Below are 27,697 nucleotides of genomic sequence, written 5' to 3' on the forward strand. Positions count from 1 at the left end.
ATCAGTCTGTCCCTGATGTTTTTCTTGGAGAGAAGTGGCTTCTTTGCTGCCCTTCTTGACACCAGGCCATCCTCCAAAAGTCTTCGCCTCACTGTGCATGCAGATGCATTCACACCTGCCTGCTGCCATTCCTGAGCAACCTCTGTACTTGTGGTGCCCCAATCCCACAGCTAAATCAACTTTAGGAGATGGTCCTGGCGCTTGCTGGACTTTCTTGGGCACCCTGAAGTCTTCTTCACAACAATTGAACTGCTCTCCTTGAAGTTCTTGATGATCTGATAAATTGTTGATTTAGGTGCAATCTTACTGCAATCTTATAATAATAATAAACGGCTCTCTATCCACCGGATGTGTACCAAACTCACTAAAAGTGGCAGTAATAAAGCCTCTCTTGAAAAAGCCAAACCTTGACCCAGAAAATATAAAAAACTAATCGGCCTATATCGAATCTTCCATTCCTCTCAAAAATTTTTGAGAAAGCTGTTGCGCAGCAACTCACTGCCTTCCTGAAGACAAACAATGTATACGAAATGCTTCAGTCTGGTTTTAGACCCCATCATAGCACTGAGACTGCACTTGTGAAGGTGGTAAATGACCTTTTAATGGCGTCAGACCGAGGCTCTGCATCTGTCCTCGTGCTACTAGACCTTAGTGCTGCCTTTGACACCATCGATCACCACATTCTTTTGGAGAGACTGGAAACCCAAATTGGTCTACACGGACAAGTTCTGGCCTGGTTTAGATCTTATCTGTCGGAAAGATATCAGTTTGTCTCTGTGAATGGTTTGTCCTCTGACAAATCAACTGTACATTTCGGTGTTCCTCAAGGTTCCGTTTTAGGACCACTATTGTTTTCACTATATATTTTACCTCTTGGGGATGTCATTCGAAAACATAATGTTAACTTTCACTGCTATGCGGATGACACACAGCTGTGCATTTCAATGAAACATGGTGAAGCCCCAAAATTGCCCTCGCTAGAAGCCTGTGTTTCAGACATAAGGAAGTGGATGGCTGAAAACTTTCTACTTTTAAACTCAGACAAAACAGAGATGCTTGTTCTAGGTCCCAAGAAACAAAGAGATCTTCTGTTAAATCTGACAATTAATCTTGATGGTTGTAAAGTCGTCTCAAATAAAACTGTGAAGGACCTCGGCGTTACTCTGGACCCTGATCACTCTTTTGACGAACATATCAAGACTGTTTCAAGGACAGCTTTTTTCCATCTACGTAACATTGCAAAAATCAGAACTTTTCTGTCCAAAAATGATGCAGAAAAATTAATCCATGCATTTGTTACTTCTAGGTTAGACTACTGCACTGCTCTACTTTCCGGCTACCCGGATAAAGCACTAAATAAACTTCAGTTAGTGCTAAATACAACTGCTAGAATCCTGACTAGAACCAAGAAATTTGATCATATTACTCCAGTGCTAGCTTCCCTACACTGGCTTCCTGTTAAGGCAAGGGCTGATTTCAGGGTTTTACTGTTAACCTATAAAGCGTTACATGGGCTTGCTCCTACCTATCTTTCCGAGTTGGTCCTGCCGTACATACCTACACATACGCTACGGTCACAAGACGCAGGCCTCCTAATTGTCCCTAGAATTTCTAAGCAAACAGCTGGAGGCAGGGCTTTCTCCTATAGATCTCCATTTTTATGGAATGGTCTGCCTACCCATGTGAGAGACGCAGACTCGGTCTCAACCTTTAAGTCTTTACTGAAGACTCATCTCTTCAGTAGGTCATATGATTGAGTGTAGTCTGGCCCAGGAGTGTGAAGGTGAACGGAAAGGCTCTGGAGCAACGGACCGCTCTTGCTGTCTCTGCCTGGCCGGTTCCCCTCTCTCCACTGGGATTCTCTGCCTCTAACCCTATTACAGGGGCTGAGTCACTGGCTTACTGGTGCTCTTTCATGCCGTCCCTAGGAGGGGTGCGTCACTTGAGTGGGTTGAGTTACTGACGTGATCTTCCTGTCTGGGTTGGCGCCCCCCCCCTTGGTTTGTGCTGTGGTGGAGATCTTTGTGGGCTATACTCGGCCTTGTCTCATGATTGTAAGTTGGTGGTTGAAGTTATCCCTCTAGTGGTGCGGGGGCTGTGCTTTGGCAAAGTGGGTGGGGTTATATCCTTCCTGTTTGGCCCTGTCCGGGGGTATCATCGGATGGGGCCACAGTGTCTCCTGACCCCTCCTGTCTCAGCCTCCAGTATTTATGCTGCAGTAGTTTATGTGTCGGGGGGCTAGGGTCAGTTGGTTATATCTGGAGTACTTCTCCTGTCTTATCCAGTGTCCTGTGTGAATGTAAGTATGCTCTCTCTAATTCTCTCCTTCTCTCTTTCTTTCTCTCTCTCGGAGGACCTGAGACCATACGTCAGGACTACCGGGCATGATGACTCCTTGCGGTCCCCAGTCCACCTGGCCTTGCTGCTGTTCCAGTTTCAACTGTTCTGCCTGCGGTTATGGAACCCCTACCTGTCCCAGACCTGCTGTTTTCAACTCTTAATGATCGGCTATGAAAAGCCAACTGACATTTATTCCTGATTATTATTTGACCATGCTTGTCATTTATGAACATTTTGAACATCTTGGCCATGTTCTGTTATAATCTCCACCCGGCACAGCCAGAAGAGGACTGGCCACCCCTCATAGCCTGGTTCCTCTCTAGGTTTCTTCCTAGGTTTTGGCCTTTCTAGGGAGTTTTTCCTAGCCACCGTGCTTCTACACCTGCATTGCTTGCTGTTTGGGGTTTTAGGCTGGGTTTCTGTACAGCACTTCGAGATATCAGCTGATGTACGAAGGGCTATATAAAATAAACTTGATTTGATTTGATTTACTTGCAGCAAAATCCTTACCTGTGAAGCCCTTTTTGTGCAAAGCAAATGATGACGGCACGTGTTTCCTTGCAGGTAACCATGATTGACAGGGAAGAACAATGATTCCAAGCACCACCCTCCTTTTGAAGCTTCCAGTCTGTTATTCGAACTCAATCAGCATGACAGACTGATCTCCAGCCTTGTCCTCGTCAACACTCACACCTGTGTTAACGAGAGAATCACTGACATGATGTCAGCTGGTCCTTTTGTGGCAGGGCTGAATTGCAGTGGACATGTTTTTGGGGGATTCAGTTCATTTTCATGGCAAAGAGGGACTTTGCAATTAATTGCAATTCATCTGATCACTCTTCATAACATTCTGGAGTATATGCAAATTGCCATCATACAAACTGAGGCAGCATACTTTGTGAAAATGTATATTTGTGTCATTCTCAAAACTTTTGGCCACGACTGTACTGCCCTACTTCGACCATCCTCAACCTTCTGTGCGTGATACCAAACTAGTCATTCGGAATTCAGCATCTCAGACCATCTCTTCACCCTAATAGCAATAGGCACTGTTTCCTCCACCGTTTTCACTTGTCTTATTCCCTTTTTCAGTCCAGCGGCTCATTTGGAATGCAGCGACTTCTGCTCACACTCTGCATTATTCACCGTTTCCAAGAAACTCTACGCACCCTGGAGGACTATGCCTTCCTCTCCCATTTCCATATTCGTCCTTCAGGAATCTACACTACACTGTGTTAGGGTTTCGAAATCTCACTTGGAGAATACAAATTTGGCTGTGGATGCGAGCCCCTCGCAGCCAGAGAGACAGCTGGAGACTGATTTAACATGCGACTGGAGGGACCCGGTCAGCGGTGTGGCAGCCAAGGACAGGCTCTGTGTTTGTTGGTCTACTGGTGGGGCCTAATCACCCACCGACCAGCCAGTCAGCTGTCTTTCTGTCTGTCTGGAGAGGCCAGAGTGATGCATTCATACATATGTGTAGGAGTGAGGAGCAAATATCAAGTAAGATTTCTCATAACACCCAATTTCTTAAGTCAGAGGAATGATGGGGAGCTTCATCATGAACATAACATTAAGTAGCAGCTTGTTGTCAGAGCCAAGGTCCAACAATGTCCAGCATACCTGGAGCAATTGGGGTTCAATGCCTTTCTCAAGGGCACAATGGCAGATTTTTCTACCTTGTCGGCTCCGGGACTTGAACCAGTTACCTTTCAGTTACTGGCACAACGCTATAATCCTGAGGTTACCGTAAGACCTGGCTGTCTCCAGCTATGCCAAAACTCACATTTAATTAGAGGCAGAGGTGAACTAGACAAGATCTGAATATCTCACATATTGTTCCATGCAAATATTTAGCTGATTAGAAACAAAAACATAGGCTGTATATACACTGAGTATACCAAACATTTGGAACACCTTCCTAATATTGAGTTGTACCCCCCCCTTTGCCCTCAGAACAGCCTCAATTTGTCGGGGCATGGAGTCTACAAGGTGTCGAAAGCGTTTCATAGTGATGCTGTCGACTCCAATGCTTCCCACAGTTGTGTCAAGTTGGCACCTACTACCATACCCCATTCAAAAGCACTTAAATCTTGTCTTGCCCATTCACCCTCTGAACGGCACATACACAATCCATGTCTCAATTGTCTCAAAGCTTAAAAATCTTTCTTTAACCCTGTCTCCTCCCCTTTATCTACACTGAATGAAGTGGATTTAACAGGTGACATCAATAAGGGATCATAGCTTTCACCTGGATTCACCTGGTCAGTCTGTCATGGAAAGAGTAGGTGTTCCTAATGTTTGTACACTCAGTGTACAGTATATCAGGGGTAAACAACTCAGGCCCTCAAGATCCTCAGTCCATCTGTTTTTAACCTTGTTGGATCCTAATTGATAAAAGGCCAGGATGAAAAAGGAGTAGCATACAGCACATCGGCCCTCAAAGACTGGAGCTGTGTAGTATTATGACTAACCATGCATGTGTCTGTGCATCAGCGGATGGTGGGTAGATCAATACTCATAGGAGCCCACGTCTCCTTGCAGCTGTAGGATCTGCGGTATGGCCACGGTGAGGACCATAGCATCAAACTGCTCCGTGGCCGTGCCCTTCCGACACACCTCCCAGCTCGCACCATTCTGGTAGATGTGGGTGACTTGGTGGTTAAAGAACACCTCTGCCTCTGCCTGGGTGCAGAGATGCAGAGTCGACATTGTTGCAGTGAAAGAGGGACGGACGGAGGAAGAGAAGGAGAGAAAGAGAAACTCCGGAGAGGATGTCAAATACAGAGAACCTGTTTGATTGTGCATCACTGGGGAAATGATTCAAACTTTGTGGTTAATGATACACACAGCCTGGAGATGGTTACACACACACGCACGCTCTGCAGAACATGGCGGTGGCAAGCGACGAGTAGAACAGTATGTTACCTCACCACAAACAGTAATCAAATGATGCACAATGAGGAGGAAACACAGGATGAGATAGTAAATTAGAGCAAGGATGCACAGCTCTTCTCTCCGAGGACCCGGAGTTGTACATTCCAGAATTAGACTACAGAATCTCTTTAGAGATGAAGAACCAGGTTAGGCGCACCATAGAGGTCCAGAAAAAATATAAATGGAGCCCTTAACCTCTTTTTAGTGGAGACTAGAAATAAAATAGCTGGTGTTGCATGAGGGTTGTGATTTGATCTGCTAACACTGTACTATTAGGTTTTGTAGGCGTCAATTCCTGTGAATGTTTTCTAAAAGTCCTGTACTGGGTAATACTGTAGATATCCCCCTCCTTTATCGGTTGATAGTAGAGGTCGACTGATTACCATTTTTCAACGCCGATACCGATTATTGGAGGACCAAAAACATCAGATACCGATTAATCGGCCGATTTAAAAAAATGTTTTTTTATTTATTTACTGGTAATAATGACAATTACAACAATACTGAATGAACACTTTTATTTAACGTAATATAATACATCAATCAAATCAATTTAGCCTCAAATAAATAATGAAACATGTTCAATTTGGTTTAAATAATGCAAAAACAAAGTGTTGGAGAAGAAAGTAAAAGTGCAATATGTGCCATGTAAAAAAGCTAACGTTTAAGTTCCTTGCACAGAACATGAGAACCTATGAAAGCTGGTGGTTCCTTTTAACACGAGTCTTCAATATTCCCAGGTAAGAAGTTTTAGGTTGAGGTTATGGTTGACTATTTCTCTCTATACCATTTGTATTTCATATACCTTTGACTATTGGATGTTCTTATAGGCACTTTAGTACTGCCAGTGTAACAGTATAGCTTCCGTCCCTCTCCTCGCCCCCCCTGGGCTCGAACCAGGAACACATCGACAACAGCCACCCTCGAAGCATCGTTACCCATCACACCACAAAAGCCACAGCCCTTGCAGAGCAAGGGGAACAACTACTCCAAGTCTCAGAGCGAGTGACGTTTGAAACACTATTAGCGCACACCCCGCTAACTAGCTAGCCATTTCACATTGGTTACACCAGCCTAATCTCGGGAGTTGATAGGCTTGAAGTCATAAACAGCTCAATGCTTGAAGCACAGCGAAGAGCTGCTGGCAAACGCATGAAAGTGCTGTTTGAATGAATGCTTACGAGCCTGCTGCTGCCTACCATCACTCAGTCAGACTGCTCTATCAAATATCAAATCATAGACTTAATTATAACATAATAACACACAGAAATATGAGCCTTTGGTCATTAATATGGTCGAATCCAGAAACTATCATTTCGAAAACAAAATGTTTATTCTTTCAGTGAAATACGGAACCGTTCCGTATTTTATCTAACGGATGGCAACCCTAAGTCTAAATATTGCTGTTACATTGTACAACCTTCAATGTTATGTCAAAATTATGTACAATTCTGGCAAATTAATTACGGTCTTTGTTAGGAATAAATGGACTTCACAGTTCGCAACGAGCCAGGCGGCCCAAACTGCTGCATATACCCTGACTGTTTGCACGGAACGCAAGAGAAGTGACACAATTTCCCTAGTTATAAGAAATTCATGTTAGCAGGCAATATTAACTAAATATGCAGGTTAAAAATATATACTTGTGTATTGATTTTAAAGAAAGGCATTGATGTTTATGGTTAGGTACACATTGGTGCAACGACAGTGCTTTTTTTGCGAATGCTCTTGTTAAATCACCCGTTTTGCGAAGTAGGCTGTGATTTGATGAGAAATCAAAGGCACCGCATCAATTATATGCAACGCAGGACACGCTAGATAAACTAGTAATATCATCAACCATGTGTAGTTAACTAGTGATTATGTTAAGATTGATTGCTTTTTATAAGGTAAGTTTAATGCTAGCTAGCAACTTACCTTGGCTTCTTGCTGCCCTCGCATAACAGGTAGTCAGCCTGCCACGCAGGCTCCTCGTGGAGTGCAATGTAAGGCAGGTGGTTAGAGCGTTGGACTAGTAACCGGAAGGTTGCAAAAACGAATCCCCGAGCTGACAAGGTAAAAATCTGTCGGTCTGCCCCTGAACAAGGCAGTTAACCCACCGTTCCTAGGCCGTCATTCAAAATAAGAATGTGTTCTTAACTGACTTGCCTAGTTAAATAAAGGTGTAAAAAAATTATTATAATAATCGGCCACAATCGGTGTCCAAAAATACCGATTACCGATTATTATGAAAACTTGAAATCGGCCCTAATTAATCGGCCATTCCTCTAGTTCTGTCGGGCTGCTAACGACTTGCAACCTTTGACCTCGTATGACATTCCATGACTTTAACCTAGTATGACATTCTGCTATCTTATACTCAATAGACAACGATACAAGCAAATCACATCTCCAACAAGGTCCTTGTCAAAGATATTTGAGATAGACATGAAATGTGTGATCTTCAAATACAAGGTAAAAAGGGTAGGAGACAGGGCTACCTGACTGCTTGAGGAAATGTTTGACGATGGAGGACACTCCTGTTGGAGTGACGTAGTTTTTATGGCCTCAATCCATCACCTCGCCTTCCACTGAGGACAACAGGGGCTTCAGAACACCATGGGCCAGCAGCTCTTCATAGAAACTGAAACACAATGTGATGATGAAGATGAGAGCCATCTTGGAACCCAAAGAATAACTTGCTCAAAGTTGACAGAACAAACAGACACCAATGGATTGACATTTGTTGAGTCCACTTACAAATATCATTGGTAAAATATGTCCACATTTGATTATGCTAGTAACATATTGCCATAATTAGTCTGGTGGCCAACCTTCAAAAAGGTATTTCGTTTGAGATACCCTTACCCGAGGCACAACAAAACACAACCATGTTTTTTCACATCTCTTAATGTCTCCCATATACAGTACCAGTCAAAAGTTGGGAAACACCTACTCATTCCAGGGTTTTCCTATATTTCTACATTTATTACACTATATTTCCATTTTCTACATTAAAGAATAATAGTGAAGGCATCAATACTACGAAATAAAACATATGGAATCATGTACAGTTGAAGTTGGAAGTTTATGTACACTTAGGTTGGAGTCATTAAAACTCGTTTTTCAACCACTCCACAAATTTCTAGTTAACAAACTATACTTTTGGCAAGTCGGTTAGGACATCTACTTTATGCATGACAAGTAATTTTTCCAACAATTATTTACAGACAGATTATTTCACTGTATCACAATACCAGTGGGTCAGAAGTTTACATACACTAAGTTGACTGTGCCTTTAAACAGCTTGGAAAATTCCAGAAAATGATGATATGGCTTTAGAAGCTTCTGATAGGCTAATTGACATAATTTGAGTCAATTGGAGGTGTACCTGTGGATGTATTTCAAGGACTACCTTCAAACTCAGTGCTTCTTTGCTTGACATCATGGGAAAATCAAAAGAAATCAGCCAAGACCTCAGAAAAAAAATTGTAGACCTCCACAAGTTTGGTTCATCCTTCGGAGCAATTTCCGAACGCCTGAAGGTACCACGTTCATCTGTACAAGCAATAGTACGCAAGTATAAACACCATGGGACCACACAGCCGTCATACCGCTCAGGAAGGAGACACGTTCTGTCTCCTAGAGATGAACGTACTTTGGTGTGAAAAGTGCAAATCAATCCCAGAACAACAGCAAAGGACCTTGTGAAGATGCTGGAGGAAACAGGTACAAAAGTATCTATATCCACAGTAAAACAAGTCCTATATTGACATAACCTGAAAGGCAGCTCAGCAAGGAAGAAGTCACTGCTCCAAAACCGGCATATAAAAGCCAGACTACGGTTTGCAACTGCACATGGGGACAAAGATCGTACTTTTTGGAGAAATGTCCTCTGGTCTGATGAAACAAAAATAGAACTGTTTGGCCATAATGATCATCGTTATGATTGGAGGAAAAAGGGGGACGCTTGCAAGCCGAAGAACACCATCCCAACCGTGAAGCACGGGGGTGGCAGCATCATGTTGTGGGGTACTTTGCTGCAGGAGGGACTGGTTCACTTAACAAAATAGATGGCATCATGAGGGAGGACAATTATGTGGATATATTGAAGCAACATCTCAAGACATTAGTCAGGAAGTTAAAGCTTGGTCGCAAATGGGTCTTCCAAATGGACAATGACCCCAAGCATACTTGTAGCAAAATGGCTTAAGGACATCAAAGTCAAGGTATTGGAGTGGCCATCACAAAGCCCTGACCTCAATCATATACAACATTTGTGGGCAGAACTGAAAAAGTGTGTGCGAGCAAGGAGGCCTACAAACCTGACTCGGTTACACCAGGTCTGTCAGGGGGAATGGACCAAAATTCACCCAACTTATTGTGGGAAGCTTGTGGAAGGCTACCCGAAACTTTTGACCTAAGTTAAACAATTTAATTTAATTCTTAAAATAAAGTGGTGATCCTAACAGACCTATGACGGGGAATTTTTATGTCAGGAATTGTAAAAAACTGAGTTTAAATGTATTTGGCTAAGGTGTATGTAAACTTCCGACTTCAACTGTATATATTGTGTCTTGCCCATTCACCCTCTGAATGGCACACATACTCAATCCTTGTCTCAATTGTCTCAAGGCTTTAAAATTATTCTATATTCTATTCCTGTCTCCTCCCTCTTACACTGATTGAAGTGAATTTAACAAGTGACATCAATAAGGGATCATTACCTTTCACCTGGTCAGTCTGTCATGGAAGTAGCAGGTGTTCATAATGTTTTGAACAATCAGTGTATGCATAAACATTGAAGTGATAATAACTCAAACTAGATGGTAACTGTAAATGAAGTAAAGTTGTGGGGCTTGCTTTAGCTCTTCAAAAGTATTTTTGTGGTAGTGGAAGAAATGTCACGCCCTGACCTTAGAGCGCTTTTTCTGTCTCTATTTTGGTTTGGTCAGTGTGTGATTTGGGTGGACATTCTATGTTCTATGTTTTTGTATTTCTTTGTTTTGGCCAGGTATGGTTCTCAATCAGGGACAGCTGTCTATCGTTGTCTCTGATTGGGAACCATACTTAGGTATCCCTTTTCTTTGTTAACTTTGTTTGTGGCACTAATGCCCTGTAAGCTTCACGGTTGTTTTTCGTTTGTTGGCGACATTTTGAAATAAAAAGGAAAAGGTACGCTCACCATGCTGCACCTTGGTCTTCTTCCAGCAACGGCTGTGACAAGAAGTGTAAAAAGTTTAACTGTACTATTTAAAGAAAATTAGTTATATTGAACAAAAATATAAACACAACACGTAAAGTGTTGGTCCCATGTTTCATGAGCTGAAATAAAATATCCAATTTTTTTCCCATATGAACAAAAAACGTATTTCTCTCAAATTGTGCACAAATTTGTTTACATCCCTGTTAGTGAGAATTTCTCCTTCGTCAAGATAATCCATCCACCGGACAGGTGTGGCATGTCAAGAAGCTGATTAAACAGTGTGGTAGTTTTGTCAAACACACAATGCCACAGATGTCTCAAGTTTTGAGGGAGCGGCCAATTAGCATGCTGACTGCAGCAATGTCCACCAGAGAATGTTGCCAGAGAATTGAACGTCTCTACCATAAGCCGCCTTCAACGTTGTTTTAGAGAATTTGGCAGTACATCCAACTGGCCTCACAACAGCAGACCACGTGTAACCATTTCGCTACACCACAAGCTTTCTCTACACTTGCATTAACATCTGCTAACCATGTGTATGTGACCAGTAAAATTTGATTTGAACCATGCTAGCCCAGGACCTGCGGGATCGTCTGAGATCAGCCACCTGGACAGCTGATGAAACTGTGGGTTTGCACAACTGACAAATTTCTGCACAAACTGTCAGAAACCGTCTCAGGGAAGCTCATCTGCGTGCACGTCATCCTCACCGGGGTCTTGACCTGACTGAAATTCGGCGTCATAATGACTTTAGACGGCAAATGCTCACCATCGATGGCCACTGGCACGCTGGAGAAGTGTGCTTTTCACGGATGAATCCTGGTTTCAACTGTAGCAGGCATATGGCAGACAGTGTGAATGGCGTCGTATGGGTGAGCAGTTTACTGACTTTAAAGTTGTGAACAAAGTGCCCCATAGTCGCGGTGGGGTTATGGTATGGGCAGGCATAAGCTACGGAGAACAAAAACAATTGCATTTTAACGATGGCAAGTTAAATGCACAGAGATACCGTGACGAGATCCTGATGCCCATTGTCGTGCCATTCACGACAACTATAATAACAGAGCACAGAAGACGATGAGACATTGTTAAAGTTTTAAATAAACACTTTTTTTCACAACGTATTTGGACCAGTAGGATGTTCATGAAGTCCTCTCTGGGCTGGAGGATCAGTGGGAGGATCAGTGGGAAGAGGTACCCACTGGCCAGAAAGGGGGAACCCCTTCCCTCTGAGCACCTCAGCCCCCAAATCAAATTGAACATTTAATTTGTTCCCTGATTTCATTTAGGTTTCCATATTTTTTTCCTCTCTCAGAATATAACTTTTTTAATTAAAAAAAAACTACACAATTGGACATTCTAAGTCCACAACAATGCTTAAACCACATCAGGAGATCACTTTTGAGTTTTATTTTTGGGAATAGTTACCCTTTAATGCAGGTGAACACCAGCAAGAGACCATTGTTGTTTGGTTAGCAATGTTTCTGTAGCACTCATGTGATTACAGAGCTTGCAAAACAAATGGCCAGTGGATTGATGCAAATAATCCTTATATTTGTTTTATGCAGTTACTAAAACAGCTGTATCATTAGGTTAGTAGCAGATATCTTTGTTTCAATTTCAGATTTGAATAGCAGATAAGTAGAAGAAGATGTCATATGCTCCAACATTTTCTAAATTGTTGGGAAAGTGGTCAAAGTAGCTGTTTTGTGTCATAAATTGCATTGTTGCATTTAAGTGAATGGAATGTTGGAAGTGATGATGACAATGGGACATTCGGAATGTAGAAGAAATCCCATAAAAGTGGATGAAGGACAAAAAGAAAGAAAAAAATGTATAGTTTAACAAGTATAAAAAAATTGTATACAAGCAACTTAATCCAGACTGGTCTGCACGTTTTAAAGTTTGAACGAAGTATCTCCCTCGGGAGAAAAAGCATCTACCCCTGATTTTTCCATGCTAGTACTTGGTTTGCAGTGGGGCTTGTATAAACCTACCTGTCTCCCTCTACGACAGGGGTAGGGAACCCTGATCCTGGAGTGCCACAGGCACTTTAAGTTTATTATTTAACCAACTGAACCTGGAAGACCAGGTGTGTTGAATTTAGGCAATCACTGAACTGATCAATTAACTCAGTTGGTCAGGTGTGGTGCCTAGTTGGAACAAAATCCTGCAGTACTCTAGGAACAGGGTTGCAACAGGGTCTACGACCTGTCGGCCTTCACATCGGTTACACCAGCCTAATCTCGGGAGTTGACAGGCTTGAAGTCATAAACAGCTGCTGGCAAACGCACGAAAGTGCTGTTTGAATTAATGCTTACGAGCCTGCTGCTGCCTAAAATCGCTCAGTCAGACTGCTCTATCAAATCATAGACTTAGATATAACATGATAACACACAGAAATACGAGCCTTAGGTCATTAATATGGTCGAATCCGGAAACTATCATCTCGAAAACAAGACGTTTATTCTTTCAGTGAAATACGGAACCGTTCCGTATTTTATCTAACGGGTGGCATCCATAAATCTAAATATTCCTGTTACATTGCACAACCTTCAATTTTATGTCATAATTACGTAAAATTCGGGCAAATTAGGCGGCCCAAACTGTTGCATATACACTGACTCTGCGTGCCATGAACGGAAGAGAAGTGACACAATTTCACCTGGTTAATATTGCCTGCTAACCTGGATTTCTTTTAGCTAAATATGCAGGTTTAAAAATATATACTTCTGTGTATTGATTTTAAGAAAGGCATAGGTACACATTGGAGCAACGATACGCACCGCATCGATTACATGCAACGCAGGACACTTGACACGCTAGATAAACAAGTAATATAATCAACCATGTGTAGTTAACTAATGATTATGATTGATTGTTTTTTATAAGATAAGTTTAATGCTAGCTAGCAATTTACCTTGGCTTACTGCATTCGCGTAACAGACAGGCTCCTCGTGGAGTGCAATGTAATCAGGTGGATAGAACGTTGGACTAGTTATCTGTAAGGTTGCAAGATTGAATCCCCCGAGCTGACAAGGTACAAATCTGTTGTTCTGCCCCTGAACGAGGCAGTTAACCCACCGTTCCTAGGCCGTCATTGAAAATAAGAATGTGTTCTTATAAACATTCAAACAAAACATTTGCATGTGGGTTTATGGAAGTCACAGGGAGGTCAACAGCAGCAGACATAGCCTATGAATTAGGGTCAAATGTCATCATCAATATTTTGTGAGATGTCACTGATCGGAGCAGGAAGGGTTGAAATGTATGCTAAAAAAAATCCCACGTCACAATTTGACCCTCACTTTTTTACTGTTATCTGTGGAATAATAAGCACGCAGCCGACATTGTAACGATATAAATTAATTTGGTCAATTATAATTATGTGAAAGTCTCGTCTCAAGTAGCAAGTAGGCTACGCTTCGTATACATTTGACTTAGATACAATGTAACAACTTTGGCGGCAACTGACAAATTTACCTGCTCCTCGCGATTTGTCCCAGAAAACAATAACTTTGTTAGGGCATTTCTCTTCGCAGAAGACAAGCGCATAAACTGCCTGTCAACCCTGCACCAACTATAAGAACTCGTGACATTGAGTTAAACTTAAACTATAAACAACTGTTGCTGGCAATACACAAATAATTTACTTTTAAAATTTCGTTGAGCGTGTTTGGTAACGCCAGATTTCACATATAGTAGGCTAAACATGAATGGCTGTTGGCCGACCAAAATGTTCCCTTGGATGCATGGAAGAAACAGTTTATTCCAGTCAAATAAACATACGACTTAGTTTCTATTACAAAATCGCACTGTCAACAGTATTGTCATTGACACATCTACAGGACTGATTGATTAGGCTAGAGCAGGGTGGAAAGGTTAAATTGGCATTTAATCTTTCCCAATGTTTGTTACAAGCCCAATCAGCTACAAAGGCAGTAGGGAGCCTCTGACGTTTTATCACCCTGCAGCTCCTGTGACTACTTCTTCATTTGGCCAACCAAGAACAGAGTATTGTTATTCTACACAGCAGAAGTTGTCCGGGTAAGTGTTTGCACATGGACACATTGTAGCTATCGTAAAATACATTTATGGGGATATATTCGCCACTGATACAAATGTATAGCCTACATTTTCCATATATCACATATAGGCCTGCCCTGTGATGCAATAGTTTAGACATGTACAGGTTCAGTGTCAGTGAGTACAGACCACCTTGTGGAATGTAAATGTCAACAACAGCCTACTGAAGCATAACCTACTCCTATTTTAAAGCATACTGGTCTAATTAGATAGTCAGTCCACATATGGCATAGTTTTGTATTGAATCTCCGCAACTAATAGAGTTTCAAGGCAAGCATAGTTTATGAATAATGTGCAGGAAAACAAAAGATCAGGGGTAAAATAAATGATGAATTAATAATGTATTAATTGGGTCAGAGCTTTTGTAAAGGCGAGAGGTTGTTGTTACTTTCACTTCCTCATGGAAATCTTGGTGTTATATCTAGTTCACTCCCACAGTTATCTGAATTAATTAATTAATTAAAATTAATGTTTTGCTCTTTTGACAGCGAAGGCTTCATACTCAGTTTGTTTTTCTCTAACTAATCGGTTATGAGACTCCATCAATAGTTCAATGTCTATTTTAAGTCTGGAGCCACTCAAGCAATATTTGTAGAATGTATCATCTAGTGCTTATTCTTGAGACAATGCAAACATCTTTTGATATATTACACAAAGAAATGACTAACTTTGAACTGTTGTGAACAGTGAACACAGTATCAGGCCAGATCTCATGGTAAAGAGAAGATATAGCAGCCGACTAGTTTTTTATTTTATGCGAACATTAGTAGTGGAGACAGCAACATTTGGATTGCAATAATTTTGGTTAACCAATAACTATATATCTTGTGTAATTAGTCTGTCAATGAGAGATTAAGATTGCAATGAAACATAAATGTAATGTATAAAGTCTCTGATTGATGCTCATATTTAAGTAGGTGTCTGCTGCCAGGGTTGTCTTGTACCCCAAAAATCTGAAGGGGCATAAAGAAAGTGAGGATGGCTGGAGGTGGTCCGGAGGGGGGCTAGGCCCCCTATCCGGAAGTTGGAGAATTTAGCATTTGTCAAACACCTGCAATCTAGAGCCATAATCATTATGCTTAATTCTATGTTAAAATATGTCTACTTTTCTGCATATCTAAGCATACATCTTGAGCTGTCAGTATCCTCCTGACTGGTGTTTCTTTTTTGCATCTCTGCTAAAATCTGGGTAAAAGACTGAAAGGAATGTCTTATTCAGTACATTTAGTTATTGCTTGCTTTCCTAAAGTCTACCAACTATGCCAGAAGGCATACCAGGTAAGATAGATAGACAAGCTAGCTGCTCTAACTTAATTGATAGCCTGAAATGGCTTCCTGGGAGCTAGTTATGTTGGGACATCGGGAACCTATCTGGGCTAGCTAAAGCCAACTTCATATAATTGCTAGTAGTAATTGTAAATTTTAAAAAATTATAAATTAAAAAAATGGGCATGACGCCTCTGTGCGACGCTGAATAGGTTCTGACATAATGTGGTCGGAGAGACTTCTAAAGGTTTATAACACATGTATTATGTTTTTCAGACTGAAGATGGTGTGGGTAATACTTTTAATGGCCTTCCTGACCACTGGGGCGGTCCAGTGTCAGAGATCCTTGCTGAAAGACAAAACAGGACTGGACCCAGAGGTCAACATGAATATTGTGAGTTGGCTAAAATCAATAACAGAAAAGAAAAAGTATTCTCAGAAACAAAGTGGACAAATACTGAGAAATTGTATTTATCCACACAGTTTTTCCAGACAGACTTCAAACTGTTTTAATACCAACCATAGATAACTGAACACACTACTGGACTTCATAGGTCACAAAGCTCATTAACTATTCATAGAACTAGGCAATCTTCTGGGCCAACATGAGCAAATAATAGTCATGGTGGTTACCTCACATGGGGGGAGTTCTGCTTTGCCCACATTCTTCACTTTGTCCCCCATATATCCCATGAGTCATTTCAAGGATAGTCATAACATGTGATACTGAGGCTTGGGCAAGGTCACTCGAAAGGAAATCCCTCTGTCATGTATTAAACTTCAGCATATATTTATCACTGGATAGGACAATATCACACCCATATTATAGGACTTAAACATTAAGTCTGAGATCTGACCTAACTAAACATAAAAAGCTGTATAAAAATGAGTCCCTGTAAGTTGGGATAAGTGAGTGTTCAATTAAACGGTTATTTTGTGTGCTTAGTGATATCAGTATAATTTGTGTTCCAGGAGCCCACACACAGGCATGCAGTAGTTGAAATATTTGACATGGCAGTCAATCAAATTCTTTCACCACACTTTGTCAGAAAATATATAATGTATGTTTATTCTGAAGTATGCCAATGATAAAATCAACATTTGTGGATTTGGGCCTGGTACATATCAGTGGTTAACCTCGTATCTTTTATAGGCACCGCATAGTAACAAAATGACATTAATCCTAATTCTAGTGTGTCTATAGTTAGTATACAGTATTTGTCATTGGAAACTACACACTATCAATGATATAAGCCTAATACAATTCCCAGTACGAATAGTTCTCACATGAGAAAACATATTTCCCATTGTTGGCCTGCAAGCACAGCCCCTCTCAATATCTCTCTCCATACTGAGGTCACGTGACATTACATTCTTTTTCATACTCAGCCATTTCCCTGTGTAAAACCAGAAACCCAAATGAGTCAGAGCAGAACACCAATCCTCCCCTCCACCCCTGAGACGACCTCGGTGTGTCGAACCAGCAGGTTTATCCTTAAGTGGCCCAGAGTCAGTAGAATGTGCAGACTGGCAGCCTAGAGGGAGGGGTGGGAATGGTGGTGTGTTTTAATTATGCATGGCTAGATCGCATGGCAGGCCCGGCTGGAACCAACAGGCTCAAACACTTTCTTTGAAGTTCCAGATTAGCGTATATATAGATAATATCTGGGAGGGGGCGGTGAGAGGGAATGCAACAGGGGTAGAATTGTCTGCTTTAATTTTACTGTAATGTGAATACCAGTGATAATGGGGCTGTAAAATAAAGTGTTACCAGAGATCCCCATTATGTCAGAATTCAAAATATATTTGACAGTTTGTTTGTCTTCTTTCTCTTCCACAGAGTGAGATCATCAGGCATTGGGGCTACCCAGCAGAGGAGCATGACGTCGTCACAGAAGACCTCTACATCCTCAGTGTCAACAGGATCCCACATGGCCTGAAGAACAGTAAAGGTGTGCATCAAAGGGTTTTAATGCAGTGCTTCCCAAACTTTTCACTCATGCCCCCCTTTCATCATGGGGGAACATCTCGTGCCCCCCCCCCCCCCCCCCCCCACGCCCCTTCCCTCATCCAATTGAATGAACGGCTACTATTGTGACACAAAAATGTGTTAACAAAATTATTAACATTTAGTTCATAAGTTAGCCTTTTACTCAGCAAGAAACAGCACATACAAATACCAGTACCTGGTTTCCCTTCCATATTGAAAGGAGAAATAAATGAGCTTACTGCTGTGCATGTCACATTCCTATGATGAATAGGGTGGGCCAATTTCTATTGTAGAATTTCTCCATTTGAAAAAAGAAATAATAGTGTTTCTGGAAGTATTCTAAGGGTGATTATTAGGTTGCAAAACATGATTAGTGCTTTCCCTCCACAATTTTGGCCTTCAATTATTTTATTTTTTTCAAGTTAGCTGATAGATTTGAAGGTTTGTTAAGGAGGAAGAATGGGAATAGGGCAAGCGGAGCAGCTTGCTGTATGCGGCGCACGTCCACAATCACCAGTTAGAACTCATAGCAGATTATTATTGGGAGCCGACAATTATGTTGTTGAGCAGTAATTGAGGGCTGCAACATTATGCTTTTTTTTAATATATATATATATATATATATATATATATATATATATATATATATATATATATATATATATATATATATTTTTTATCCCATTTTCTCCCCAATTTTCGTGGTATCCAATCGCTAGTAATTACTATCTTGTCTCATCGCTACAACTCCCGTACGGGCTCGGGAGAGACGAAGGTTGAAAGCCATGCGTCCTCCGAAGCACAACCCAACCAAGCCGCACTGCTTCTTAACACAGCGCGCCTCCAACCCGGAAGCCAGCCGCACCAATGTGTCGGAGGAAACACCGTGTACCTGGCCCCCTTGGTTAGCGCGCACTGCGCCCGGCCCGCCACAGGAGTCGCTGGAGCGCGATGAGACAAGGATATCCCTACCGGCCAAACCCTCCCTAACCCGGACGACGCTATGCAAATTGTGCGTCGCCCCACGGACCTCCCGGTCGCGGCCGGCTGCGACAGAGCCTGGGCGCGAACCCAGAACATTATGCTTTTAATTGAAATAAAAATGTAATGTCCAACTTTAATTGTGACCGAAAATCCAGCTTAATTTTCTCTTAAAGATAATCTAATAATTGATTTAAAATATATATATACATACAGTAGAAAGTTTATACACACCTACTCATTCAAGCGTTTTTCTTTATTTTTACTATTTTATACATTGTAGAATAATAGTGAAGACATCAAAACGGTGAAATAACACATATGGAATCATGTAGGAACCAAAAAAGTGTTAAACAAATCAAAATATATTTTAGATTTTAGATTCTTCAAAGTATCCACCCTTTGCCTTGATGACAGCTTTGCACACTCTTGGAATTCTCCCAACCAGCTTCACCTGGAATTATTTTCCAACAGTCTTGAAGGAGTTTCCACGTATGCTGAGCACTTGTTGGCTGCTTTTCCTTCACTCTGCGGTCCAACTCATCCCAAACCATCTCAATTGGGTTGAGGTCGGGTGATTGTGGAGGCCAGGTCATCTGATGCAGCACTCCATCACTCTCCTTCTTGGTCAAATAGCACTTACACAGCCTGGAGGTGTGTTGGGTCATTGTCCTGTTGAAAAACAAATGATAGTCTCACTAAGCGCAAACCAGATGGGATGGCGTATCGCTGCCGAATTATGTGGTAGCCATGCTGGTTAAGTGTGCCTTGAATTCTAAATAAATCACTGACAGTGTCACCAGCAAAGGACCCCCACACTATCATACCTCCTCCTCCATGCTACACGGTAGGAACCACACATGGGGAGATCATCTGTTCACCTACTCTGCGTCTCACAAAGACTCAGCGGTTGGAACCAAAGATCTCAAATTTGGACTCATCAGACCAAAGGACAGTTTTTCACTGGTTTAATGTCCATTGCTCGTGTTTCTTGGCCCAAGCAAGTCTCTTCTTCTTATTGGTGTCCTTTAGTAGTGGTTTCTTTACAGCAATTCGACCATGAAGGCCTGATTCACACAGTCTCCTCTGAACAGTTGATGTTGAGATGTGTGTTACTTGTACTCTGTGAAGCATTTATTTGGGCTGCAATTTCTGAGGCTGGTAACTCTAATGAACTTATCCTCTGCAGCAGAGGTAACTCTGGGTCTTCCTTTCCTGTGGCGGTCCTCATGAGAGCCAGTTTCGTTAGAGCGCTTGATGGTTTTTGCAACTGCACTTGAAGAAACTTTCAAAGTTCTTAACATTTTCCGGATTGACTGACCTTCATGTCTTAAAGTAATGATGGACTGTTGTTTGTCTTTGCTTATTTGAGCTCTTCTTGCCATAATATGGACTTGGTCTTTTACCACATCTTCTGTATACCACCCCTACCTTGTCACAACACAACTGATTGGCTCAAACGCATTAAGAAGGAAAGACATTCCACAAATTAACTTTTAACAAGGCACACCTGTCTGTTAATTGAAATGGATTCCAGGTGACTACCTCATGAAGCTGGTTGAGAGAATGCCAAGAATTAAGAATTTCAAATATAAATAGATTTTGATTTGTTTAATACTTTTTTGATTCCATATGTGTTACTTCATAGTTTTGATGTCTTCATTACTGCTCTACAACGTAAAAAATAGTAAAAATAAAGAAAAACCCAGGGATGAGTAGGTGTGTCCAAACTTTTGACTGGTACTATATATATATTTCATTTTTTTTGTTGTGTTTGTTTATCCCTTACTTCTCTGCCCTGTAATCAGATCCACATATCTAAGACCAACACACACAGACAGACCTTGTCTAACATCTGAAGTGTTGATATTTCTCACATTGTCAAACATTAGTACTGAATCAGAATCCAAAAGGGAAGTGGTTTTTAGCATTAGTCACTTTGAGGAGAGCGGAGGAGGAGGAATCCATTTCTATATTTTGCGATTGCACCGCCCAGCCTACTCCTGGCTTTTCGTGTTATCACGAGCTATAATATCACATGCATCCAGTGAGGCTGTCCATCTGCTAATAGGTCACCTCTATGCTTTAATCATTTTGAACCCAGTCTATGATTGAATTTAATTTCTGTAGAGTTTATTTGTTTGGCATTTCTCGTAATCCGTCCCTAGTTTGAGCTGTTTCAAATGTGGCTTGGCTAATGTTCAACCAGCGTCTCATTTATTAAGCTCTTGTTACAATGTATTGTAATTACAGCTTATTTTCAATATGTGATGGGAACAGTAATAGTGGCAGTAATAAGGAGCAAACTGTTTGTTACATGATTTGAGTATGTTTAGGAATGCATTATGGTATTAAAAGTTTTAGATTTCTTGTAAAGAGGAAGTTGTTTTCTTACAAGTTTAGTCTAAATACTGAGATGCACAGCTTCTGTCAGACACAGCCACTGTCCCTCTCCAGTTCCTACAAATCAGTATTCAGTTTCTCTTTCCTTTGTGGCACCTATATTTCATTAATGAGCAAAGTGAGTGCTAAACCTCACACTAATCTCATCGTGGGAACCCACTTGTGTAAAACAAATTCAGAGGCAATAGACAATGCTTTTTCCTGAACACAGGGTCTCATATTATTCTGAACAATAACTCATGTTCTCGATACAGATCTCGCTGTAGGTGAATGTAAGTGCCTTTGAGTATTAAACACTGGCTTTGGCCCCGTTCTTGTTTTTTCGCCATTGCTTTCTCCATTGCATTACTTCCCAAAACATGAATTAGTAAATGAATGCTGTGTACTTAATTTGACCCTCTCCAACAATTTAAAATGTACATTCAGTTTAGTATTAATATTGACAGTGATTTGTCATTAGAAATGCTTCATCAACTAGGTAGGGGTTCCACTTTAAAGATACGCCCAATACGATATGTGATATGCCAGGGCTGAGGTAGTCTGGGGAGTTAACAATCTCAATAATACATTCTGATATCCTCTAAATAAGTAAAGAGCCGTCATGTCGTTTGTATCTCTTGATGCCTCATACTCCCTGCTCAGTAGTATGTGGCAGCAGCCGCACATCCAGTAAGATAGGCAGCGGAGCTCTCTGATAGGCTGGAGAACATCTCATTTCCTGTTGTCCCACTTCCCCTGGTCACACGGGAGAGCGTCTGGATCTCAAAGGAACACAGCAGAGCTGGAATTATTTCAGCCCCCAAATGGGATTTTGATATGAAATCGTGCTCGCTAGAATAGCTATTGCTGGAAATCTTTGATGTTCAATCTAGGAGAGATAGTGTAGATTTCTTGCACACAGCTGCATTGTGGTTGAAATGCCTAGTACAGGTACAAGGCAGTCTAGGCAACAGGGTAGACTAGAGGTCCATCTCAAATGCCACCCTATTCTCTATATAGTGTACTACTTTTGACCTGGACCAGAACCCAAAGTATTAGACTATATATAGGGTGCCATTTGAGACAACCTAGGGGCAGGGAGGGAGGAATAGCTGGTATGAAGTCAAACAATCCTATCATCTAAAGGTCTGTTTGTGCTACCGAAAGGACCCGCTCACATCCTGTTTCTGACAGATCGCAGCGATAAAGCTCCCAAAAAAGAAAAGGTGCAGAGCCACAAGAACGGCTGCTCTGCAGCTGAGATACAGCTTAGACAGACACCCCCTCTGGTGGTTACAGTCAACACAACACTTGAATTATGAATAGAACATACTTTTTTGTAACTAACCATTTTTGTAACTTGTAACCATACACTTTCAGTTTATGTAGTTTTGGTCATGTTGGAATATGAATGGATACTTCAACCATGTTTGAGAAGATTGGAGAAATACTGCATTACCACATGGGCTTTGTGATCCTTGCTTGGAATAAGGTGCTCCTCACTTAGTATTTCTTCCATACCTTGTTACAGTATTCATCCTATAGCATTATGTGTAATGTCGTCTTTTTCTCATCTTCTTAGATCCCAAGCCTGTAGTGTTCCTCCAGCACGGTCTCCTAGCTGCAGGGAGTAACTGGGTGACCAACCTGCCCAACACCAGCCTGGCTTACCTGTTAGCCGACGCTGGCTACGACGTCTGGATCGGCAACAGCAGGGGAAGCACCTGGTCCAGGAGACACGTCACACTCAGCCCTGACCACAACGAGTTCTGGCAGTTCAGGTAGCTAGAGATTTATTCCACTTATACTGATCCTTGCTCGCTCAGCTATTCACCCCATGGCTATGCGCCTAACCTGGATCTGCACTGAGTGTACAAAACATTAAGAACACCTTCCAAATATTGAGTTGCATGCCCTTTTCCCCTCAGAACAGCCTCAATTTGTCGGGGCATGAACTATATAAGGTGTCGAAAGCGTTCCACATGGATGCTGGCACATGTTGACTTCATTGCTTCCCACAGTTGTGTCAAGTTGGCTGGATGTCCTTTAGGTGGTGGACCATTCTTGATACATACGGGAAACTGTTGCGTGTGAAAAACCCAGCATCATTGCAGTTCTTGACACACTCTTACCGGTGCGCCTGGCACCTACTATCAAACCAAACGTTCAAAGGCACTGACATATTTTGTCTTGCCCATTCACCCTCTGAATGGCACAAATACCCCATCCATTCCTAATGTTTTGTACACTCAGTGTATATCCCCTGTGCTTACCAATAGAATCACAAGAGGTTGTAGTAAAAAAAACAATATATTATTTGAAATGTTTATTTAAATAGTCTTATTATGGCATTCACTGAGTTTCTTCTGTTCTTATTCTTCAGTTATGATGAGATGGCAAAGAAGGACCTGCCAGCAGTGGTCAACCACATCCTGAAGACCACAGGCCAGGAGACTATCTACTATGTAGGCCACTCTCAGGGAACCACTATTGGTGAGACGGCTTGATTTAGTTAAATGTGTCATATTACAGTATGAAGCAGTATATTTTTTTTAATCTGTAGTTTGACACTGTTAAGTACACTATGGTTCACAGTTATAAACAGGGGCGCAACTTTCACTGGGGACGGTTTTATCATTAGAATGTGATACAGAACGAGGCAACGGTGTCCTTTAGGACTATGCGGATGCCTCCGAGCGGTCGGGTAGGCTGTTTGGAGTGTTTATCCGACTGGATTAAAAATAAAAATAATAATGCCCCCCCCACTTCTTAAACCAAAGTTGCGCCCCTGTTTTTAAACCATGACATATCTGACTGTATGTCTCTGTCCCTGTAGCTTTTATTGCATTCTCTTCAATGCCTGAGCTGGCAAGCAAAATCAAGATGTTCTTCGGCCTGGCACCAGTGGCCACCGTGTCTTTTACTACCAGCCCCATAACCAAGCTCTCCCTCTTACCCGAATTCCTCATTTGGGTTAGTAGCAAAGGTTATTTTTCTAACTTTACCTGCATTATGCCACAATTCATTCATACAATAAGTCTAACCTGTGGTTTCCTTTTTCTACCCAACTTTGGCATCAGTTTTTTTTTTCTTGATCGATCTGTCAAAATTCTTTGAAAATATTTCAATACTAATGCTAATCCATTGTTTGGTTTCCATATCCTAGGATCTATTTGGGAAGAAGGACTTCATGCCTCAGACTTCTCTCATCAAGTGGTTTGCCACCCAATTCTGCAGTGAGGAGCCTCATAGTGAGCTGTGTGGAAACATCTTTTTCGTCCTCTGTGGCTTTGATGAGCTGAACCTCAACATGGTGCGTTCCACAGCGCTCACATTTGATTGCTTTTGGAAAATGATTTTACATGATTACTATTGTGGACTTCAACCTCAAGCCAATTATATAGGTACTGTATGAGTTTGGTGAAGATGTTCATTTCTCTTTTTGTCCAGACTCGCACACCTGTGTACATCTCCCACTGCCCAGCAGGCACCTCAGTGCAGAACATGATTCATTGGTCTCAGGTAAGAACATACCTGAGAGGAGCTTCTCAAAACATCCTCCAATATGATTCCACTTCTTCAAACCTACAGTATACATCCCATCCCAACCCCATGTTTGTTAAAACTGTCATGTAGGCCTATAGTGTAGATATCAGGCCTACAATGTTACCTATATCCTGTGAGGCTGGGGTGTGGTCAACACAGTCTGAATCGAGAATGAGTTTGCACTTGTCAAACCACAGTTGTCAAACCGATACTGACATTTTGGTTTCACAAGCAACAGAGCAAGTAGAGTTACTCAGGACAGAAATAGTTGATCTCAAAGACATTGATCAATTATTTTTCAGCTTATTCTGTGTCATGAATAATTATTTCACCCTGTTTATACCTCAGTCTCACACCCAAGTCAACTATCATCGACATTCCACTGTGTGAATAGGAGAGGCACAGACATTCCACACGGACTCAAACACACCTATTTGTTGCCCTATCCTTGAGTAAAGGCCAATACCAGATTTACCAAAGACAACTTTAACTTTACTGAAGTTGACATATTGTTGGACATATTACCTATACATACCCCATCTGTTCAGCTATCTTGAGACAAGTCTTTTTTATGTGTATTCTTTTTACAGGCGGTGCATGTTGGAAAGCTGATGGCGTATGACTATGGGAGAGAAGGGAACATGGCTCACTATAACCAGGTAAGGCCAGCTCAGAGCTCATTAGTCTACCAACATACACCGAGTATACAAAATATTAAGAACACCTGCTCTTTCCATGACAGACAGGTAAATCCAGGTGAAAGCGATGATCCCTTTTTTGATGTCACCTGTTAAATCCACTTCAACCAGTGTAGATGAAGGGGAGGAGACAGGTTAAACAAGGATTTAAGCCTTGAGACAATTGAGACATGGATTGTGTATGTGTGTCATTCAGTGGGTGAATGGGCAAGACAAAATATTTAAGTTATGACCAGTCAATGCCTTTAGCTGACATCTAGTCCATTCTTGTCCCTCCTCCAGTCGACCCCTCCATTGTACAACATCCAGGACATGAAGGTGCCTACGGCCCTGTGGTCCGGAGGTAACGACACCCTTGCTGACCCTAAGGACGTTGCCGTGCTGCTCACCCAGGTCTCCAACCTGGTGTACCACCGCCACATCAAGGACTGGGAACACCTGGACTTCATCTGGGGCCTGGACGCCCCTCAGGAGATGTACAGTGAGATAATCAAACTGATGAGCCAGCAGGACTTGGTGTAAACAGTGGATAGGCAGGGAGATATATGGATAATTTTAGCCTCAACTCTCATCACAATTGCTGAAGAGATTTTAATACTGTATCTGACATATATTGGTAGTCATATATCGGAGTGCCTGGGTGCGAGGGTTTGTGCACTGTATGTGTGTTTGTGACTATAAGCGTGTGTAAGAGAGAGTATTAGCATGCTTGTGTGTGTTTGACTAAACCATGAGCAATAATCATTCACCTCTAAATTGGGGTAGTGCGGTACACAAGCTGTGAGTTTAGGGTTATGTGTGAGGAATCATCTTGTATTATTTTTGTCTTACTTTACTACCGTCCTCTCTTCCACAACACTTGAATGGATTTGAATCTGTGTTTTGAGAATGTCCCGGGTTTGTAAAAACACAAGTACACTATCAGACATTTAGATTGTGTTGAAATCCTGCTTGTATGTTTGGATGACTATATCTCAGTCATTGGTGCATTATCATGTTTACCGTCCTGGGCCCAGTTCAACACCCAGTACCTCTTTTTTCAGGACTTGTACTTGTGTTGGTTTATTTTGCTGTGCCTTTTTAGTCAAACAAAATAATTGTTTTGTTTGTTTACCACTAATTTTTCTTTTTCCTGTGCTATTGACTGTCTTTTTATTAGCTACTTCCTCAATGTATTTTTTATTGGATTTTAGGTGATCTTGAGAATTAATTAGGAAGGGTGCTGACCAAAGAATGACTGACTTGTTTGTTCATTAATTTAATACTTATGTTGTAACACTTATTTATGCCTCCTTGTAACTAATTGAGAAAACTGCTCATTAAATCTCCATTAGAAAATCAGTTGTACGATTCAATTACTTGACAACATTTATTGAAAAGTGCTTGTCTACTGAGTATCTACTCATATATTTTATTTATTTAAACATTGTCAAAGGCTTTAATCTGTAACAATGTTTTAATTCACTTACTCGTATGTACTGTACAAAAGGACAATATCAAAACCAGAAACAATACAAACACTCAACTCACAAATATTTAGAGAAGCATACTATTAAGAAAAATAATAGTATACACTGAGTGAACAAAACATTAAGAACACCTTCTCTTTCCGTGACAGACTGACCAGGTGAATCCAGGTGAAAGCTATGATCTCTTATTGATGTCACCGGTTAAATCCATTTGTGCATGTGTGCCATTCAGAGGGTGAATGGGCAAGACAAAATATCGAAGTGCCTTTTTTATTTATTTCACCTTTATTTAACCAGGTAGGCAAGTTGAGAACAAGTTCTCATTTACAACTGCGACCTGGCCAAGATAAAGCAATACCCTTTGAATGGGGTATGGTAGTAGCAGCCAGACCCACCGGTTTGAGTGTGTCAAGAACTGAAACGCTTCTGGGTTTTTCAAGCTCAACATTTTCCCGTGTGTATCAAGAATAGTCCACCACCCAAAGGACATCCAGCCAACTTGACACAACTGTGGGAAGCATTGGAGTCAACATGGGCCAGCATCCCTGTGGAACCCTTTCGATACCTTGTAGTCCAGGGATCATCTAGTCAGCTGCGGGACGATTTATTTCTTGAGCGGATGGTCAGGGGGCCGGAACATAAATAGAAGTTGGGGAACCCTGTTGTAGTCCATGTCCCAACTAATTCTGACGGCAAAAGGAGGTGAAACTCAATATTGGTGTAATGTTTTGTACTCAGTGTAAATTTAAATGAATAATTCAAATTGGATCAACCATGAGACGATTGAAAACAATTACATGGCCACTTGTACTGGTAT

At 41.5% G+C, this 27,697-nt stretch overlaps 1 protein-coding gene and 1 long non-coding RNA gene across 2 annotated transcripts in view; one reads left to right on the top strand and one right to left on the bottom strand.

Annotated features, from left to right (window-relative positions):
- The window catches only part of LOC120030066, a 53,954-nt gene extending 39,775 nt beyond the window's left edge, over window positions 1-14,179 (bottom strand). Inside the window, exons 1-2 of the long non-coding RNA XR_005473618.1 lie at window positions 13,946-14,179; window positions 7,758-7,900 (exon numbers count right to left, since the gene is read on the bottom strand). This is a non-coding gene — a long non-coding RNA (uncharacterized LOC120030066). The remainder of the gene's footprint in view (window positions 1-7,757; window positions 7,901-13,945) is intronic.
- A 221-nt stretch (window positions 14,180-14,400) lies between these two features.
- Window positions 14,401-26,744, top strand: LOC120029625 (lysosomal acid lipase/cholesteryl ester hydrolase-like). Its single transcript, XM_038974914.1, has 10 exons — window positions 14,401-14,509; window positions 16,091-16,208; window positions 17,655-17,766; window positions 22,750-22,948; window positions 23,551-23,660; window positions 24,004-24,140; window positions 24,334-24,480; window positions 24,618-24,689; window positions 25,304-25,372; window positions 25,694-26,744. The coding sequence occupies exons 2-10, from the start codon at window positions 16,098-16,100 to the stop codon at window positions 25,931-25,933; spliced, it is 1,197 nt and encodes a 398-aa protein (XP_038830842.1). The 5' UTR covers window positions 14,401-14,509; window positions 16,091-16,097; the 3' UTR covers window positions 25,934-26,744.
- Window positions 26,745-27,697: the final 953 nt, after the last annotated feature.

This window comes from Salvelinus namaycush, chromosome 35, assembly GCF_016432855.1.
Source record: "Salvelinus namaycush isolate Seneca chromosome 35, SaNama_1.0, whole genome shotgun sequence".
Lineage (NCBI taxonomy): Eukaryota > Metazoa > Chordata > Actinopteri > Salmoniformes > Salmonidae > Salvelinus > Salvelinus namaycush.